General features: G+C 31.5%; 4 protein-coding genes across 5 annotated transcripts; 3 read left to right on the top strand and 1 right to left on the bottom strand.

Moving 5' to 3' along the window:
• Positions 1-81: 81 nt before the first annotated feature.
• On the top strand, positions 82-3,745 carry LOC103578031 (histone-lysine N-methyltransferase PR-Set7). The gene is made up of 5 exons (XM_008558967.3): positions 82-636; positions 977-1,179; positions 1,255-1,396; positions 1,480-2,056; positions 2,142-3,745. Exons 1-5 carry the CDS (start codon positions 627-629, stop codon positions 2,350-2,352), a joined length of 1,143 nt encoding a protein of 380 aa, XP_008557189.1. The 5' UTR covers positions 82-626; the 3' UTR covers positions 2,353-3,745.
• Positions 3,746-4,220: 475 nt separating this feature from the next.
• LOC103578038 (serine/arginine repetitive matrix protein 2) lies at positions 4,221-11,596 on the top strand. The gene is made up of 11 exons (XM_008558979.2): positions 4,221-4,311; positions 4,572-4,671; positions 6,657-7,213; positions 7,285-8,138; positions 8,207-8,361; positions 8,460-8,621; positions 8,704-8,955; positions 9,040-9,190; positions 9,265-9,389; positions 9,740-10,366; positions 11,214-11,596. The coding sequence occupies exons 1-11, from the start codon at positions 4,301-4,303 to the stop codon at positions 11,385-11,387; spliced, it is 3,168 nt and encodes a 1,055-aa protein (XP_008557201.1). The 5' UTR covers positions 4,221-4,300; the 3' UTR covers positions 11,388-11,596.
• Positions 11,597-11,798: 202 nt separating this feature from the next.
• LOC103578062 (DEAD-box helicase Dbp80) lies at positions 11,799-15,323 on the top strand. 2 transcript variants are annotated; one of them, XM_008559015.2, is made up of 8 exons: positions 11,799-11,994; positions 12,409-12,626; positions 12,776-12,868; positions 13,054-13,271; positions 13,348-13,525; positions 13,607-13,847; positions 14,082-14,244; positions 14,317-15,323. In XM_008559015.2, exons 1-8 carry the CDS (start codon positions 11,932-11,934, stop codon positions 14,571-14,573), a joined length of 1,431 nt encoding a protein of 476 aa, XP_008557237.1. In that variant the 5' UTR covers positions 11,799-11,931; the 3' UTR covers positions 14,574-15,323. The 2 variants fall into 2 exon arrangements, with proteins under 2 accessions (XP_008557237.1, XP_008557245.1); XM_008559023.2 differs by lacking the exon at positions 11,799-11,994 and adding an exon at positions 12,055-12,350.
• Positions 14,813-17,781, bottom strand: LOC103578056 (heat shock protein 60A). Its single transcript, XM_008559002.3, has 3 exons — positions 17,562-17,781; positions 15,899-17,207; positions 14,813-15,818 (listed from the first exon to the last, which is right to left on the bottom strand). The coding sequence occupies exons 2-3, from the start codon at positions 17,205-17,207 to the stop codon at positions 15,412-15,414; spliced, it is 1,716 nt and encodes a 571-aa protein (XP_008557224.1). The 5' UTR covers positions 17,562-17,781; the 3' UTR covers positions 14,813-15,411.
• Positions 17,782-17,933: the final 152 nt, after the last annotated feature.

The following is a 17,933-nucleotide window of genomic DNA, read 5'->3' as shown; positions in this document are numbered from 1 at the left end:
ATTGTATTCAAAAGATGGCGCCATAGATAAATGACCTTGGGTTTGTTGAACTCTCTCTCTCTTCGTAAAATAGTAAAGATGGAAGCTGGAGCTAGAAAAAAATAATTAATAGTAAAATTAAATAAATTAATGATAAATAATAAATTCACATAATTATTTATTTTTAAAATAAAATGACAGCTGTCAAAACTAAAATGATTGTTTATTAAATAATGATGTAAATAAAAAACAAATTTGTATTTAAATAGATAACAGATTTGAAAAGTGAACAGTCGAATAAACTGAAAAAACGCGCTCACAACTAAAGTGTGTCCGGCGCGTCGTGGTGTTGTCCAACACAAAATTTTTTTTTATCCGATTTAAAGTTTATTGATTTACAATAATTGTTTTTTATAAATATATTCATTATTTTAATTTTTATTTTAAATACAACAATAATGAATGAATGCCAGATATATTTTAATTTAAAATTCAAAATATCAGTGTGGACTATTTGCTAAGTTTGTAAAATAAATTATTCATCTAAGTGTCAAGTAATTAACTTATTTATTCAAAAATTTATAATATTTTTACTTCAGTACATATTTATTATTTAATTACCCGTAATTTTGTACAAAAAAATCATAATGGTTAAAGGTAATTATATTTATTTATTATTTTACATTAAATCAGGTTATATTTTTATAAAACCCATGTCCTATTTCTAGAGAACGTAACTATTTCACGTATTTCATGAAATGGAGTGTGTTTGCTTATTGCTTAATGATGTCGCTAATGATGATTAGTTGTAATTATTATTTTTTAATTCATAAAAGTTGCTAATTAAGTAAATTACTGTGTAATTTTATATGTTAACAATAAAAAAAAATTAGAGGTGTATTTCTAATCGTCCATTGTTGACGACGCCATTTAAAGATATTTAAAAGTGCGGGAAGTTTGAATTTCGTACTTGATCTTTTTATTTATTTTTTTACAGGACGAAGAAAACGCGGCTCGACGGTTTCTGTCATGACGCGTTCGTCGGCTTTGGTAGAAACGAACGGATCAATTGTTTCGCCGCTTAAAAAAGAAATTAAGTTGGAGAAGGATCAAGGGGAGAATAGAAAGCTCGGCATGGGTCAAAGGAAAAAAAATAACCCATTGAAATCTCCTGTATCTATTACGTCATACTTTACAAAGGTAATTAATTTTAACTGTTATGATAGATGATTAATTAATTATATGGAATGACTATGAATTTTGTTTACTCTGCAGACTAATGGATTCAATAATACAATATCAAATGAAAAGATAACGGAGTTTATTAAAACAGAAGATGTGTTATTTAAAGCTGAGCATGACGTTAAAGAAGAGATTGACGATAATTCTCCAATTGAAAAATTATTTAAAACTGACGGTAATGCATTTGTATAAAAAACGATCACAAATTTTATTTGTAAGAGTGTTCGTTTGATAATTTATTCATAATTTTTATTGTAGAAACACCAGTGGCGGTACCATGTCAGAACCCATCTACACCCCATCGGATTAATATGCCGACAATCCAAAGCGACGATTCGGACACACGAAGTTCAACAGAAAGCAATGACGCTAAACCTATAACGGAAGTTGTTATCAATGGACACACAACAAAAGACAAGGAAGTGAGAAAAAAAATAACAGGAAATGTACGGGGAAAATTAAAATACACGGAACCTATTGTTAATGTTAATTCAACAAAATCAGCGGCAGCAAAAACAAATCATAAAGTAACTGAATATTTCCCTGTACGACGTAGTGTAAGGAAGTGTAAAAAGACTGTACTTGAAGAGAAGCAACGCGATCTCGAGAACAAGGTATTATGTCAGGTAGAAGAAGGTCTGATGGTCAAGCATTTTGTTGGCAAAGGACGCGGTGTCGTGACGACACGTGAATTTAAAAAAGGGGAATTTGTTGTTGAGTATATCGGTGACTTGATTGATCAGGTCGCTGCTAAAAAACGTGAGGCTGAGTATGCTAAAGATCAAAATACTGGTTGCTATATGTATTACTTCCAGCATCGTAATCATCAGTATTGGTAATTATTAATTTCATTCTTATTTATTAAAACTTGATATTTATATCGCTAGCTAATCTAATAAACATGAATTATTCTATTTTAGTGTTGATGCCACAGCCGAGACTGACAAACTCGGCAGACTTGTAAATCATTCACGTAATGGAAATTTGATAGCCCGTGTTATTGAAGTTGAATCAACACCACACCTAGTGCTGACAGCTAAGGAAGACATTCCCGTGGGTGTTGAAATAAATTACGATTACGGTGATCGTAGTCGTGAGGCCATTCAGAATCATCCTTGGCTTCTTCTATAACTGATCATTTATTTCATTAAGATAGACAATTTTATTTTTAAAATTAAACAACTCAACCTGATATTACAGGTGGATTTATTTTACTACTGCCAATTGGTATTTATCAATCAGATAAAATAATTCAAGAAAATTCGGTAGTAATTAAAAAGAAAAAAATAATTATTAATAATTAATATTGTCATCACATAAAATACTATAAACCTGCCGTTAAAGGCTAGCGATCTGAATTTATAATTTAAATGTGGACACTGTAGTCGCTGCAGTGCATTTAATAACTAGAGTAGGATAGTTTAAAAAAAAAAATATTTTAATTGTGTTGAGAGAATTCGCCCTTAAATGTTCAATAAAATAAATCCTAGTTCAATAAAATTGCACATTTAGGTAGATAAATTTTGGTTCAATTTAGATAGTAACATGCACATTGTTATCATTATCTTTATTGTTATTTAATTCCACTAGTTTTTTTATACTTGTTGTTGTGAATTAAATAATTAATTATAAAAAAAAATTATTTTTTTTTGCAAATGATCGAACAATTTAATTGCTAGACACTGCCAAAAAATTGCGCTTCGTATCATAGTTAAATCAAATTAACCACTAATTGTTTTCGTACAAAGATATACTTTTTTTTTTATTTGGAATGTTTATAACAATCAATCCTTAATAATAATTGTAGTAATATATATCCTCAAAAAAAAGATTTCAATTATAATCTACTGTAGTATTTTAAATTTAATTAGTAACTGCCTTTGGTTTATTGTGACGGTTCTTCGTGAATTAATTCATGACATCAGATCATTAATTAAAGATTGTAAATACATAAAAAACAAAAAATTATTATTTTTAAATATCTTATAATCAAATTTACAAATAAACAATTTAATGCAAGTATTGAATCGATTAAAAATTTTTTTTAATTAAAAATTTACAAGGCTTTTAAATAAAAATTTTTTTTATTAGTTTTAATTAGTTGGTATAAAAAATATAAATTCACAAGATTGTCTTATTGTAATCTGTACACTACATTTTAATTAAACATTTAATAAAATACTAGATTTATTTCATTTATCACTAACATTTATTTATAATTAGTTACAAATTACAATCATTGTATTTATTGATTAGTTTTTTTTAGAAATTCCTTGAAAAAATGACCGCAAGTGTGACTTGGTCTAAATTTAAAGTCTTCGCGCTATTTATTTTTTTTGCAAAATTAAAAAATGATCGTGTTTTTAATTTTAAATTTGAATTCGTTTTATTTATTATTATGTTTTTTCGCACTCAAAAACAAACAAGTGTAAAAAGTATGATACTGAAATTAGCCGTCTAATAATTTTTGAATTTTTTTAAAAACGATAAATTCAAACAAATAATTGCACCTATAGGTTTTCAAATTTTCTACATGTGTATATTTTTAATTTTTTTAATTTTTTAAATTAAATTGTTGAAAAAAAATTTGAAAATTGTTAATTGCTGACTTTAGTATCATAAAAAATTAAAAACTTATGTAACTGTGCGCTGTATATTAATAAATAAATATATTATTTATAATCTTATCATAAATTATTATTAATTTAACTTGGCTGACAATTGGCAATTTGTTAAATTTTTAAATTGATCAATTGAATATCAGAGGAACCAAAATTTAAAAATGCGTACTCAGATAATTAAAAAACCAGTACGCGCATTTTTTTAAATTTCACTATTGAAATTACTTAATTTATTTATTTATTTAAAATTTTTAAATCTCATCTGCTGCATTCACACTGATGTAAAACCATTTGAATTTTACCACGCTTTGTATAATTAATTGATAGTTCAAACACTCACTAGAGCGCGCTAAAATTTGAATACCCAATTTTTTACCACGGATATTTTCTCAGTACTATTTTCTACTGGTTACAGTTTACAATAATCGATTTGGAGCAGTCTTTATCAAAAGAATATCATGTCAGATCAGTAAGTATTATTTACCCAATTATTCATTAAATTTCTACTCATTTATCATCAGTAACTTTATCCACTAATTAAATAAAACTCTCCCACTATTCAGACATTTATTAATTAACATAAAGTAGGTTTACCTTTAATTATCACTAGATAAAACGAAGGTTAGAAAAGTAACGTTTGACAATGTAGCTGGTGCACAGTGTTTGTCCATCTGTTAATAATGATAATAAAAATATATATAATAAATATATTTTGACTTTTGTGTTAAGAGATGACGCGTTGCTGGATGAAGATCTTGGAGATGAAGAGTACGACCTTGGAAATGATGAAGAAGAGGCACTACTTGCTGATGACTATGAAATTGATAGGGTGAGCTAGCTATTTAAACTGTCCTTATTGTTTAAGGATACAGTTTTATAAATTTATATTTGAAAAAAAAAAAAAAAAAAAAAATTCTAATATTTATTGATTATTAAATCAATAATTATTTTTTAGCTCAATGGCTTAATTAGTCTAAGCTTAATTAGTCTAAGCTAAAAAAACAACAAATATTTTGTCATGCTCTATTATTATTAATTTTTTTTTTCGCTAGTTCTAGTGATACCCGTTTTTATTTTCACTGATGTGATATATTTATTTATAAGTATTGTTATAAGTATTATTATATATTTTTTGTATGTCAATTAGGACGTACCTTAAAAATTAAACAATGGCATGGGTGAATGTGTTTCAACTGTTTTTAAATAATTTTATTGATACAAATTATCTATTATCAATAAATTTTTATTTTTCACTGATGTCTGTCACTACACATCAGAATTTTAAGTTTTTTTTTTTTTTTTTAAGATTTAAAATTATTCTCATAAATTAATTTTAGTCCTAAGAATTTTTGTTTTTATTCTTTCACCATTTTCTGCATTGCTCAATAATTTATGCGATAGTCACATAAATTGTTAATAAAACAAATAATCAATATGTACATGAATAAAAAAAAGTAAACTAATTAGAAGTTTATATAAACTGCAATGAATGTCGTTTGCATAAAATAATTATTTTAAATTCATAGACAAAAAAATTTTTTTAAAAGAAGCGTAAAAAATAATTTTATTTATTGCGACACGACAAAGATAAATAATTTAAAATTATACGCTAAATAAAAATATTTAGTCGACATTTTTGTTTTTATTTTTCTGTGATTGAAAAAAAATGTATGAACTATATTGTGAATGACTGTTTTGCAAACGTTATTATCAATTTATAATGTAAAATATTTAATAAGCATTCTGAGCTTTTAAAATTTGACAGTTAAAAAATTTAAATTGATAATTGTATCACTGATTAATTAAATATTCTATAATTAGAATATAAAAATAATTAATACGAACATAAAATCAAATAATTACAAGCGTTAAATCAAACATTTACTACTAAAATTCAAAAATAATTTTTAATGCTCATGATAAAATTAAGTACTACATTACTGTCCATACGTATTATATATATACATATACATATATATAATAACATTACATGATACGGTAAAATCAATCAATGTAAAGAAGAAATTGATTATTTTTTATAGAGTATGTAAAACACGCGCGCGTCTTATTCTTCTTTTAAAAATGTATGTAATCGATGTAATTTGCGTATTTTTAAATCAGTAGCGTAAAGTATATTAAAGTTTAATTTTTTCTTACAATAATTGCTAAAAAAATATTTATTTATATGAATGATAAGTTTTGTTATTTGTTGATAGACAATTATAAAAAATACTTTATGCCACTGAAAAGAAAAATGAAAAGAACAAAATCCTGTACTTCAATCAACCCTGTAATTATAACGATTATAAATAGTCGGAAAATATCAAAGAAAAGAAAAAAAAAAAGAAAAAAAAAATCCCAACAGCTTTTAATTCGAAAATGCGCTTGAAAAAAAATTAATCACAATGCACATAAATTGTACCGCTCAAAAGTCTCACTCTTCCCTTCTCTCCTTGTCACAATACATTAATTTTTCAATAGTATCACTTATTATGTCACGAAAGAAATAGAATAGATGAAAAAAAATAAGTGTCTTATAAGCTTATAAAAAAATGCCCTCTAATATTGTCAGTCTTACTTTTATATATTAAATATATTTATTTATAATTACACAATTTCGCAAAATCACAATATTATACTTAAAGTTAATTATTTATATAAATCAATAGCTATAATATAAATATAATAATTAAATATTAAATAGCACTAGTATAAAGTATTAAAAATCTATTGAAAAAAAAAAAAAAAAATAAAGTCTAAAGAAAAGAAGCATAAAATTCATAAAAAATATTTGGCAATTTAATTCTCGAGCAGCAGAATAACTATAAGGGAGAAGAGGAAACAGATGATGTACTGGACTTAGGAGTCACGGATGCGCTTGACGATTTAGAGGGCGAAGACGAAAATGTTGAGTATAGGAATGAGACTGTTAGCCATAATCAGAGTCATATATATAATGATGATAGTGTCAATTGTCATGGCACGTACTATGAACAAGAGGAACACGTGAGCTACATTGAAGAGTCGATCCACGATCCAAGTATTCAACAAAACCCATCGCAGATACCATTGGGCGACTTGCGTGAAAAATTGCAGAAGAACAATGTGAATAGTCAACGTATCGCCGGCAATGGAGGAGGTCCGGGTACGGAGGATGATGAATGTGAAGAGGCGCGGGAACGAAGAAATCGGTTTCAACCGGAACGGACAATCATACCACCGAAGATGAATCTCAAGATACCGGATTCGTTGGAGAATGTCGTCACGATGGAGCACGCAAGACCTCCGGCTTTTCGCGGTCGAGGACGTGGTCGAGGTGTCCGAGGCATACGAGGAGGAAGATTTCCTACTCAAGGAAATTATAATCCGAGGTATTATTTTGTTATTTGTTTAGTGTTATTTATATTAAATATTTTTACTGACAAAATATTTATTTCTTTAGATTTAGTGGTCGAAATCCATACGAGGATCAAAATCCACAATTTAGGCCACCGTTAATTGAAAATAGACCTCCTCTATTTCCGACTGGACTTCCGATGATGAATCATCAAATGATAAACCCTCAGATGTATCATCCAGGTCATCAACAACCACCACCACCACCACGATTCCAGCAGTATCCACAAAATCATCCTCCACATGGACCACCAGGAGGTCAGCATTTTCCCGAACCAGGAGTCCGACCAGCATTTAATCAGTTTCAAGGAATGCCGGGGCCAAGAATTCCAGCACCTAGGATGGATTATCATCCAAGACCACCAGGGCCTCGTTTCAATGGCCCACCAAACCAGTTACCGTACATGCAACCTCAACCGCCTCATTATTCAGGACCACGAGTGCCTCTAGAAGGTCCACCGCTGCATCATCATGAACAGATGTCAGCAAACCATGTGGGGATTCATCAACAACGTCCAATGGGGCCGCCACAGGGACCGCCAATGCACCCAGGACATCAGATGCATCTTCAAGAGCGTCCGAATGGTATGATGCCGCCTAGTTTTCCTCGAGCACCAGGTCCAGCTCAAGGCCCTCCGATTCCTCATCATCCGGGTTCGCAGCCTAGGCAAAATTTCGAGAATCGTCCGCCTTTTCAGGAACAATCATTCGACGGAAGGAATGTCTATGAAATGAAACCAAGCTTCAACAATCCCCCGGGTGTTAATCAGTTTAATTCTGGCCCGGGTCCAGCTGGACAACAGCCTGCAACCCCAGTTATACCCAACGTGCCTCTTCCACCGGGTCATAAAATTCTTATAAATCCTCATTTTCGAGGAAATCCACAGCCACCTCTTGATGGTAATTAATTTTTTTTTTATTACAATTAAAATAATTGCATTTAATTAAATTATTATATTTATTTTCAGCAATAGGTAGGCCTTGGGATAATTCACAGTCTCAAACTCCCAGTGATTCATTTGGACAGTCATCAAATCCTGCATATCAGGATTCTTATAATCAGCCGCCAGTTAGTCAAGCGTCGCAAGATTATCAAAAAAATTATCCACAGACTAAAAGTGATGTAAGTTTACCTCACAATTAATTAATTACTCATCACTCATCAATTAATTAAATCTTTCAAATAAATATCATAATTTTAAAATATGTTTTTTGTCACAGGATCCGTATGCTTACTTCTCAGATGTCTGGCAAGAAAATAAAACATCTAAAAAAAGTAGTATTAGTCCATTAAAATCTCTTGGAGAAAGTAATTACTCACGGGATAGTAATTACAGAGACTATGACAATAAATATAAATCTGATAGTCGTGATAAATACGAGGTATTTTTTCTTTTTCTTATATAAAAATTATTTAAATAAGTGTCTTAAATAAAATTTATAAAAATATTTAATGCGGTTTTAGGAACCAAGATATCGAGAACGTACTCCACCACGATCAAGAGATTATTCTCCAAAGTCTCGTCCTCATCACTCAGATTCATATAGTGATCATTCACGTAAACCAGCAGACTCCAATCGTACTCAAAGTCGAACACCTCACAAACGGACTCCTGAGCCAACTGATAAATCCAGAGAAATAAGTCCTAAACGTTTTAAATCCACGAACCGAAATTCTCAGGACACTGAGTCAAATAATTTTGTAAAAAACACGCGGGTAAATTTTTTATTTGAATAATCATTTAATTATTTTTTTTGTAATTAGAAAAAATAATCTCCAATATTTGAATTTTTATTCAAGGAAGAAGACGTGGATCCAGAAATGCGGGAATACCGTAAAAAAATGGAAGAGCAAAAACGTTTGAGAGAAAAATTGCTTCAGGAAAAAGAGAACAGACGTAAGAAAGCAGCTTTGGAAAAAATAGATGAGACTAAGGATCAAAAAACTACCGGTAAAATTTAAAATATCCGTTGTTTGATTTAGTAAAAGTAAAAGGATGAATCTAAATTTCTTATTTGATTTCAGATAATATACAAGACATTAAAGACGTATCAGCTCTAGCTGGTGTAAAAAAAGTTTCTAGTGAAAATCCTGGTCAAGTACCAGTTAAAAGGACTCGCACTGCAGCTGGAAACACTCAGGCGACAGAGGTATAGCATTAACTACTAATTAAGTAGAGATTGGAAATTTTTAAAATAATTTTATATCATAGCGATAAATAAAATAAATATTGGATTTACACTATTGTGTATTTCTGCAACTCAATCATGTAGAAAATTATTATTTTCTAAATACAAACACATTCACATGAGTCTTTTATTTATAAATCTTTTTTATTGTATTATTTTTTTTTATTTTGCGTAATAAATATTTTATAATTTTAATTACTAAATGTTTTTTTTTCCTTATTTTTTTATACAACAAAAATTTAACTTGCGGTGCTCGAAATTAATTTAAGAAGAAATAATTTTTCATGAAAAATTATTGATGATTGTTGTAGGGCGGAGAAAAAACAAACGTCCGAATTGTCCGGACAGTCCAAGCAACAGAAAAAAAATCAGCAGATAAAAATGTTAGAGAGACAGCTGAAAATATAACGGATGCGCAAAAAAAAGTATTGACGCAGACAAATACTAGGAGAATTGTCATCCAGAAACCAACGGCAAGTGTGCAGCGAGTTGTGGCATCAATACAAAAGACTGATTCCGGTGTGAAAGCAGTTTCTGCAGCTCAAAAAACAGGGACTCCCAAAAAAGCTGTTTCCGGTCTACTGAAAAAAACTGCCGCAGTTCAAAAACCTGCTGCGGCAGTCAAGAAAGTGACTGCAGTTGAAAAATCTCAAGCAACTTCCAATAAAACGTCACCACAAAAAGCTCCTCATAAAGCAGTAGCTGTCGCTCAAAGCCCTGTCAGCAATCAAAGAACAATTGCCGGCAATATTCGCAAAGTTATCGTGAGCACAGCCACTGCAAATGCTAAAAAGGTAACAGCTAGCTCGCAAAATAATCAGAGGATAGTCCTTCAACCAAACTCAACAAAGCCTACAACAGTTATTATTGAAAATTTAGCTGCTAGTACCACTGAAGCACGAATTCGAAGTATGTGCCAAGGAATTGGAACACTAGAAGTAAGTTTTTGTTCAATATCAAGACGATATAATTAAATAAACTAGTATATTGTATGACAAAAGACTAGAGTTTGAAATCGTGTTTCATCTCATGTCATAGTATTTTTTTATAATTACCTGTTGAAAGTTTGAATTTAACTGCCGGGAGCCAATTTTAGCTGTCAACTTAGTTAGTTAGTGACAATAAACAAATGTGATTTTGACTATTACAAGCTAAGGGAGGGAAGTAGGACATTCCAGTCCACGGGAATAATTTCCTACCCGAGACAAAGGCGAGTCCTACCTTCCTCCGTGTCGTGCATACTATTTTTCACTAGATCTGTACCTGAAAGTTTGAATTTTTTCCTTTGTTTTCGGAAAGAATAGCGCATGTGATAATTTTTATCATTTGTTTTCACCATACCTGCACCAAAAGTTTGAATTCCTGTCCTGTTTAGTGGGAAAAAAGTCGCCTTCGGCTCTGGTAGGCAATTATACACTTGAGTTGAAATGTCCTTCTTCCTAAGTGTGTAATATACTAATTTTTCATAAAAGAAAAGTAAGACTTTCATCTAAACAGGGCAGGAATTCAAACTTTCGGTGCAGGTATAGTGAAAATTAATCGAACAGATAAAAACGAGACGTTTTTTCCTCTAAGGAAAAAACTAATGATTTTAAAACCCACTAGATCACTAGTGGGATTGATTGGAAATTGGCTTTTGATCAAATTTAGCAAAATAATAAATCGATGTATTGAATTCTTTTAATATAGATCTTTACTAAAATTACTACTGGGATGACTTGTACTTTCAATGAAACTAATATGAGAAAAAAAAAATGATATTTATTTAATTAATTAAAATTGCAGAGTATAATAATGGGTGACAGTACTGCAACAATAGTCTTCAAGACTCACTCAGCAGCGATGGTATTCCACAACAAATTTCAGCGTAAAATGATTGATCTGTCGATGATTAACGTGCGACTAGTTTCGAAAACTAGTGTTAGTAATAAGCCAACCAATACTGCAGTTAAAAAATAGCGGATTACTGTCTAATCTAATGTAAAAAAAAAAAAAATAACAATAATGTATATTTAATTTATTTATTATTTCGCTCATTAATTATAAATTTTATTAAAATCAAGTATTTGCAACACAATTAATAGCCTTCAATATTTTTAATTGAAATCGCATGAAATTTTTCAGCATAAAAAAAAACAAAAAAATGTGTTAGTAAATTATGTTTGTACATACAATTTATTGAAATAAACAATTACACATGTATATACGATGTAAAAAAATAATTTTCAATTATAAATACATAATATATCATAATAAAATGAATAAATGCATTTAAATTTAAACCCTTCGTTTTTTTTTAAACTTACGCGCGCCTTTTTAGATGAACAAGATGGCGCTCTTTTTTTCGGCGCACTGTCAAGTGTGTAAGTAAAAAAAAAAAATCCTTTTGTGGTCGTCGTGATTCCCACCCTCTACCCAGAAGATAAATTATATTGTTTAATATTTTTTTAAATTTATTTATTAAAATATATTTATATTTTTTTATCAAATATATAAACGGAAAATGGCTTCGGCAAAAGTTGACTGGGGTGCAGTTACTAAAGAACAGGATCAACTTCAATTAAACGTAAGTTTAAATAACAAAAACATATGAGCATCGACAACTCAAGGCCGGCTTAACCTTTTAATATTTATATATTTTAGATATATTATTATTATCACTATATACATCTATCATATATTTATTTATATGAAGGATCGTATTTCAAACGCATTCTTTTCTTTTGTTCGGTTTTAAGCCACAGTAATAAACTGACACCAGACCAAACCTACTGAAAAATTTATCCAGGCACTAAATCTCGACGAATTTATCCTGACTCGCATACTAATATATTAAAATACTGTCTTATTAATTAATTAATTAATTGAAAAATTTGATTTTTGTTTAAACAAATTTCGAACATGGTGTTCAATGATCTAACGGTAACTGAATAAAATAACTTGAAGTGAATTAATAAATTAATTATTTTTTTCTCTGAAGGTTACAAACTTAAGTTTGAATCCCGAAAGCAAACGCGATGATTCAAAAGACAAGGACAAGGATGATGGTGCTGATGGGCCAATGTCACCAGCTGAAAAATCGCTTTTGCAAAAAATAATTCACAAAGGTCTTGTCGAATCAACTAAAGATTTAGAAATTCAACGAAAAGATCCATCATCGCCATTGTACAGTGTTAAATCATTCGAAGCTCTTCATTTGTAAGTTTTAATTATAATTATTATTATATTTATTCAAGTAGGAGACCTAGTACCCGATCAAGAAAATAACATCCGATCGGGTACTAGGTTTTTATATCTTACTAAGTAAAATTAATTATAATAATTTAAATTTGTTTATTTTTATTTAGGAAACCAGAGCTTTTGAAAGGTGTCTACGCAATGGGATTTAACGCGCCTTCAAAAATTCAAGAGACCGCTTTACCGACTCTTCTTGCTGATCCGTAAGCCATCATATATTTTCTTACTAATAAATATTCTAATTTAGTTGTGGGGGTGGGAGACAACTGGTATTTTGCCGGAAATGAACTTGTTTTTATTTTCTGAAATTAAGTAATATGATAATTTATCAGAAATTTTTAAGGGACTGGAACTGCGTAGTTAATTTAATAATTTAAAATTTTTTCAGACCACAAAATATGATTGCACAGTCGCAGTCAGGTACTGGAAAAACAGCAGCCTTTGTCTTGGCGATGTTAAGCCGCGTTGATGTCAACAAAAACTATCCTCAAGTTCTTTGTCTCTCCCCTACATACGAATTAGCGATTCAAACTGGTGAGGTTGCCGCGAAAATGTCACAGTTCTGTCCAGAGATTAAAATAAAATATGCTGTCCGTGGTGAAGAAGGTAATTATAAATAATTACTTCTTATATATTAATAGACAATTATAATTGATATTAAATACTTTCAATTATTTTCCAGTACCACGTAACACTAGAATATCAGACCACATCATCATCGGTACTCCAGGAAAAGTTTTGGACTGGTCACTGAAGTTCCGGTTCTTTGACTTGAGTAAAATATCTGTTTTTGTTCTTGACGAAGCCGATGTCATGATTGCTACTCAAGGACATCAGGACCAATGTATCCGTATTCACAAGTCAGTATTATTTATTACTCAACTGTTACATCTAATTGAACTTTTAATTTATTTAGTAACAATAATTATTGTAATTTAAAGAATGCTTCCAAAGTCATCCTGCCAGATGATGTTTTTCTCAGCAACTTACGAACCCGAAGTTATGGAATTCGCTGAAATAATAGTCAGTAATCCTTTGATCATACGGTTAATGAGAGAAGAAGAGAGTCTGGATAACATCAAGCAGTACTACGTTAAATGCAGAAGCGTTGACGAAAAATATGTTGCCATCACAAATATCTATTCCGTCATCAGTATTGGACAGGCGATAATATTTTGTCATGTATGTTTTACTTGAATTTTACTTTTACATCAGATATTTTTGGCTGAGTTTTTTTCGGAAACAAAATCGCTTCAATTTTTTGATAATATTCGTTCGTTTAAGAGAAAAACTCGGCCAAAGTTTCTATTTACTGCGCAAGTGCAACAACGATGTTCTGTTCGTGGACTTGAAAGTAATAGAGAAAAAAAGTGCAAACCTCTTAAGTATTTTTATCAATTTTTTTTTTAAATTCAGACTAGAAAAACAGCTGGTTGGCTGGCAGAAAAAATGACCAAAGACGGACACAGAGTTGGTATACTGTCTGGTGATTTGACTGTTGAGCAGAGAATCGCGGTTTTGGATCGATTCAGAGCCGGATTAGAAAAAGTTTTGATAACGACTAATGTCTTGGCTAGAGGTAATTATAAATTTACATTCTAACATATATTTATTTATCCATTTATTTAATTATTTTTTTATTTCTTTTTAGGTATTGACGTTGCTCAAGTGACGATTGTCGTAAATTTCGATCTTCCAATGGACCAAAACCGTAAAGCCGATTGTGAAACATACCTGCACCGAATCGGCCGAACTGGAAGATTTGGCAAATCGGGAATCGCTATTAACTTGGTCGATTCTCCCGAGTCTGAAAGCATTTGCCAGGAAATTGAAAAGCACTTCAATAAAAAGATCCATTATCTAGACGCTGAGGATCCTGATGAGATTGAAAAAATTGGAACTTCTTAAAAATAATATTTCATTTAGCTCTAGCTTTTGTAATACACGCGTTAAACATTTATAATAAAAAATATAATTATAATTAATCACTAAATATTAATTATTATTTACTTTTTAGAAAATTCATCCCGCCTTGAAAAATTAAAAAAATTTAAGTAATTAATATTTTATGAAAAAACTGAAAATAAAATAGACAATAATTATTTTTAATGAAAATTTTATTTAAACTACAAATAAAAAATAACTAATTACTCGTCACTGAACACACTTATAATTTTTAAATTTTTTACATGTATTCATAAAGAAAATGTTACATAAATGATTAGTGGAAATGTTAAACATGAAGTAAATGTCTGCTAAATAATGTTGAACATAAATTTAAAAAGTATAAAATAGTCAGCTTATTACACTAATGTTACATTACATTAATAACTATATCAATTGTCTCGTTATCTTCCGTAAATGCATTTTTACATTTAAAAAACATCAAACTTAAAGTTTATGTGGTGACATCAGAACAATTTTTGTAATTATTATTATTGTACAGTTAATTATATTTTACATGATCAATCTTGGGTATTTTTTACAGAGATGTGATCCCAGTAGCTTCGGCACTTGCATTTGTGAATAACACCTCAATATTTTAATTAAGCCAATTATAAAAATATAAATTAAGTATTAAATGTATAACCAAAAGTCGAAAAGCTGCAGGAATGTATACAACTATTATGAGTACGCGTAAAAAAATGAAAAGACGAATATGATTAAACAGAAGCCTCAGTTACTCACAAATGCATTTGCTACTTGATATATATTCTGATTTAAAAGTGTAAGGAAACTACACTCCTTACATACCCATACCTCCCATGGCGCCCATACCTCCCATTCCGCCCATACCACCCATCGCACCCATTGGCGCATCTTCTTTGGGAATATCGCAGACGACACTTTCAGCGGTTGCGAGTAACGAAGCAACACCAGCAGCATCAGTCAAAGCCGTTCGGACAACTTTGGTTGGGTCAATTATTCCGGCTTCGATCATGTCTACGTACTTATCGTTCATGGCGTCGTAACCAAGTGGTCCTTCGGATACTTTGGCCACCACGGCGCCGGCATCAACTCCTGCGTTGGATGCGATTTGGAAGCACGGCTGGCGAAGTGCTTTCTCTACAATCTTAATACCTAATGCTTGGTCATTGTTCTCTGCTTTGAGGTTTCTCAATGCTGGGGCACATCTGAGGAGAGCGGTTCCACCTAAAGAACGAAATTTATGAGATTAAAGATAAATATTTTTTGATATGAAAGTAAATTTGATGGGAGTTGTGTATAATTACCTCCGGGAACGATTCCTTCCTCGACGGCGGCACGTGTTGCATTCAGAGCATCATTGACTCGGTCTTTTTTCTCGTTAACTTCAACTTCACTGCTGCCTCCGATTCTCAGGACGGCAACTCCAGCAGCAAGTCTGGCCAATCTTTCTTGCAGTTTTTCTTTCTCGTACTCAGAAGTTGAGTTATCAATTTGGTCTCGTAGAAACTCAGCGCGTCGTTCAACGTCTGCCTGAGCTCCTTTTCCTTTAAGCAAAAGTGTGTCTTCCTTGGTGATTATGATCTCTCCAACCTGTCCCAAGTCACTGGCTTGAACATCTTCTATTTTAACAAGATTAGCTTCGTCTCCAAAGACAATACCACCAGTAGCGATAGCCATGTCTTGAAGAGTTGCTTTGCGGTTGTCACCGAAACCTGGGGCTTTGACAGCCGCCACCTGAAGACCGATCTTGAGTCTGTTGATAACGAGTGTAGTCAATGCTTCACCATCGACATCCTCAGCGATGATCACCAAAGGTTTGCGCATCGAGTTGGCCAACTCCAATGCCGGGACGATACTTTGGATCGACGAGATCTTCTTCTCGCTGAACAACACCAAGGCATCTTGGAACTCGACTTTAGATCCCTTGGTAGAGTTAATAAAGTAAGGAGAGATGTATCCTCTGTCGAATTTCATTCCTTCAATTATTTCCAACTCGTCTTCTAATGTCTTGCCATCTTTTACTGTTATCACTCCCTCTTTTCCAACTTTCTTCATCGCGTCTGAGATCAGCTTACCAATAAGAGTATCACCATTGGCTGAAATTGTAGCAACTTGTGCAATTTCCTCTGGTGTCGTAACTTGTTTACTCATTTTCTTCAGCTCATCTTTCACAGTATCGACCGCCATCATGACTCCCCGTCTTATCTCAACAGGATTTGAACCAGCGTTTATTCTTTCAAACCCGTCCTTAGCGATAGCACGAGCCAACACTGTCGCAGTTGTCGTACCATCACCAGCTTCCTCGTTGGTATTATTAGCGACATCTTGAACCAACTTAGCACCAACGTTCTGGAATTTGTCTTTCAGTTCAATGCTCTTCGCAACAGTCACTCCGTCCTTGGTGATCTTAGGGCTGCCCCAGCTCTGCTCGATTATTACATTGCGGCCTTTGGGTCCCATCGTCACTGCGACAGCATCAGCCAGAATGTCAACTCCTTTCAGCATCGTAGCTCGTACATCAACTCCAAAACGTACATCCTTTGCGTACAAACGAGCTTGCAGCTGCATTTGTCGCGACGCAACTCCACGCACTAGTGTCGGTAGTCTGTACATCTGTAGAATAAAAAAAAATACTCATGATTTATTTTAAAATAAAAAGCTGAATGCGCTAATCCAATGGTAGATATTGTGGTTATGTAAACCCGCGTGCTCTCTAAAAAACTTATGAATTTAAAATCTACCAAATTAATAAATAATTTAAATTATTTAAAAGCAATCAATTGGCTGACTGATTTCGACCAGATAAATTTTGATATTTCAGTCATGAATAGAAATTTATAATATTTTAAATTCTAGTATGCCGGCATCATACATTTTTCAACCTTACACACTTTTTATTTTATTTAAATAATAAAATAGTTGTAGTAATAGTAATATTAATTATAATTAATTATTATCGAGTCTTACCTTGAATACAAGTGAATAAAAAATCCTAGACTCAAAAGCTTTGATCAAAAAATATAATTGTCCGTAAAAAGTCGCTGAACGCTACGCCGAGATCAAGAGAAATGAATGGTGACGAGAAGAGGCACGGGGTGTAGTATCACATGGGTATCCCCACCTCAGTGCTCTGGTCTAGGATACTCTTTATCCGGAAATTCAATAAATTTGTGATATTAATTTATTAAATGGAATTTTTTTCCAATAACATGAGTCACACACCTGGAAAAAAATTATTTTTATTTTTTTTAATCAGGGCTGGATTTTAAAATAAATTTTTAAAATTTTCAGCGAATAATTATTACTTCTAGAAGTTTCTAGAAAGCATGTCTGGATGAT

Source organism: Microplitis demolitor, chromosome 1, assembly GCF_026212275.2.
Source record: "Microplitis demolitor isolate Queensland-Clemson2020A chromosome 1, iyMicDemo2.1a, whole genome shotgun sequence".
Taxonomy (NCBI): Eukaryota; Metazoa; Arthropoda; class Insecta; order Hymenoptera; family Braconidae; genus Microplitis; species Microplitis demolitor.
The sequence above is the reverse complement of the archived record's forward strand: the minus strand, read 5'-3'. Positions and strand labels throughout refer to the sequence as shown.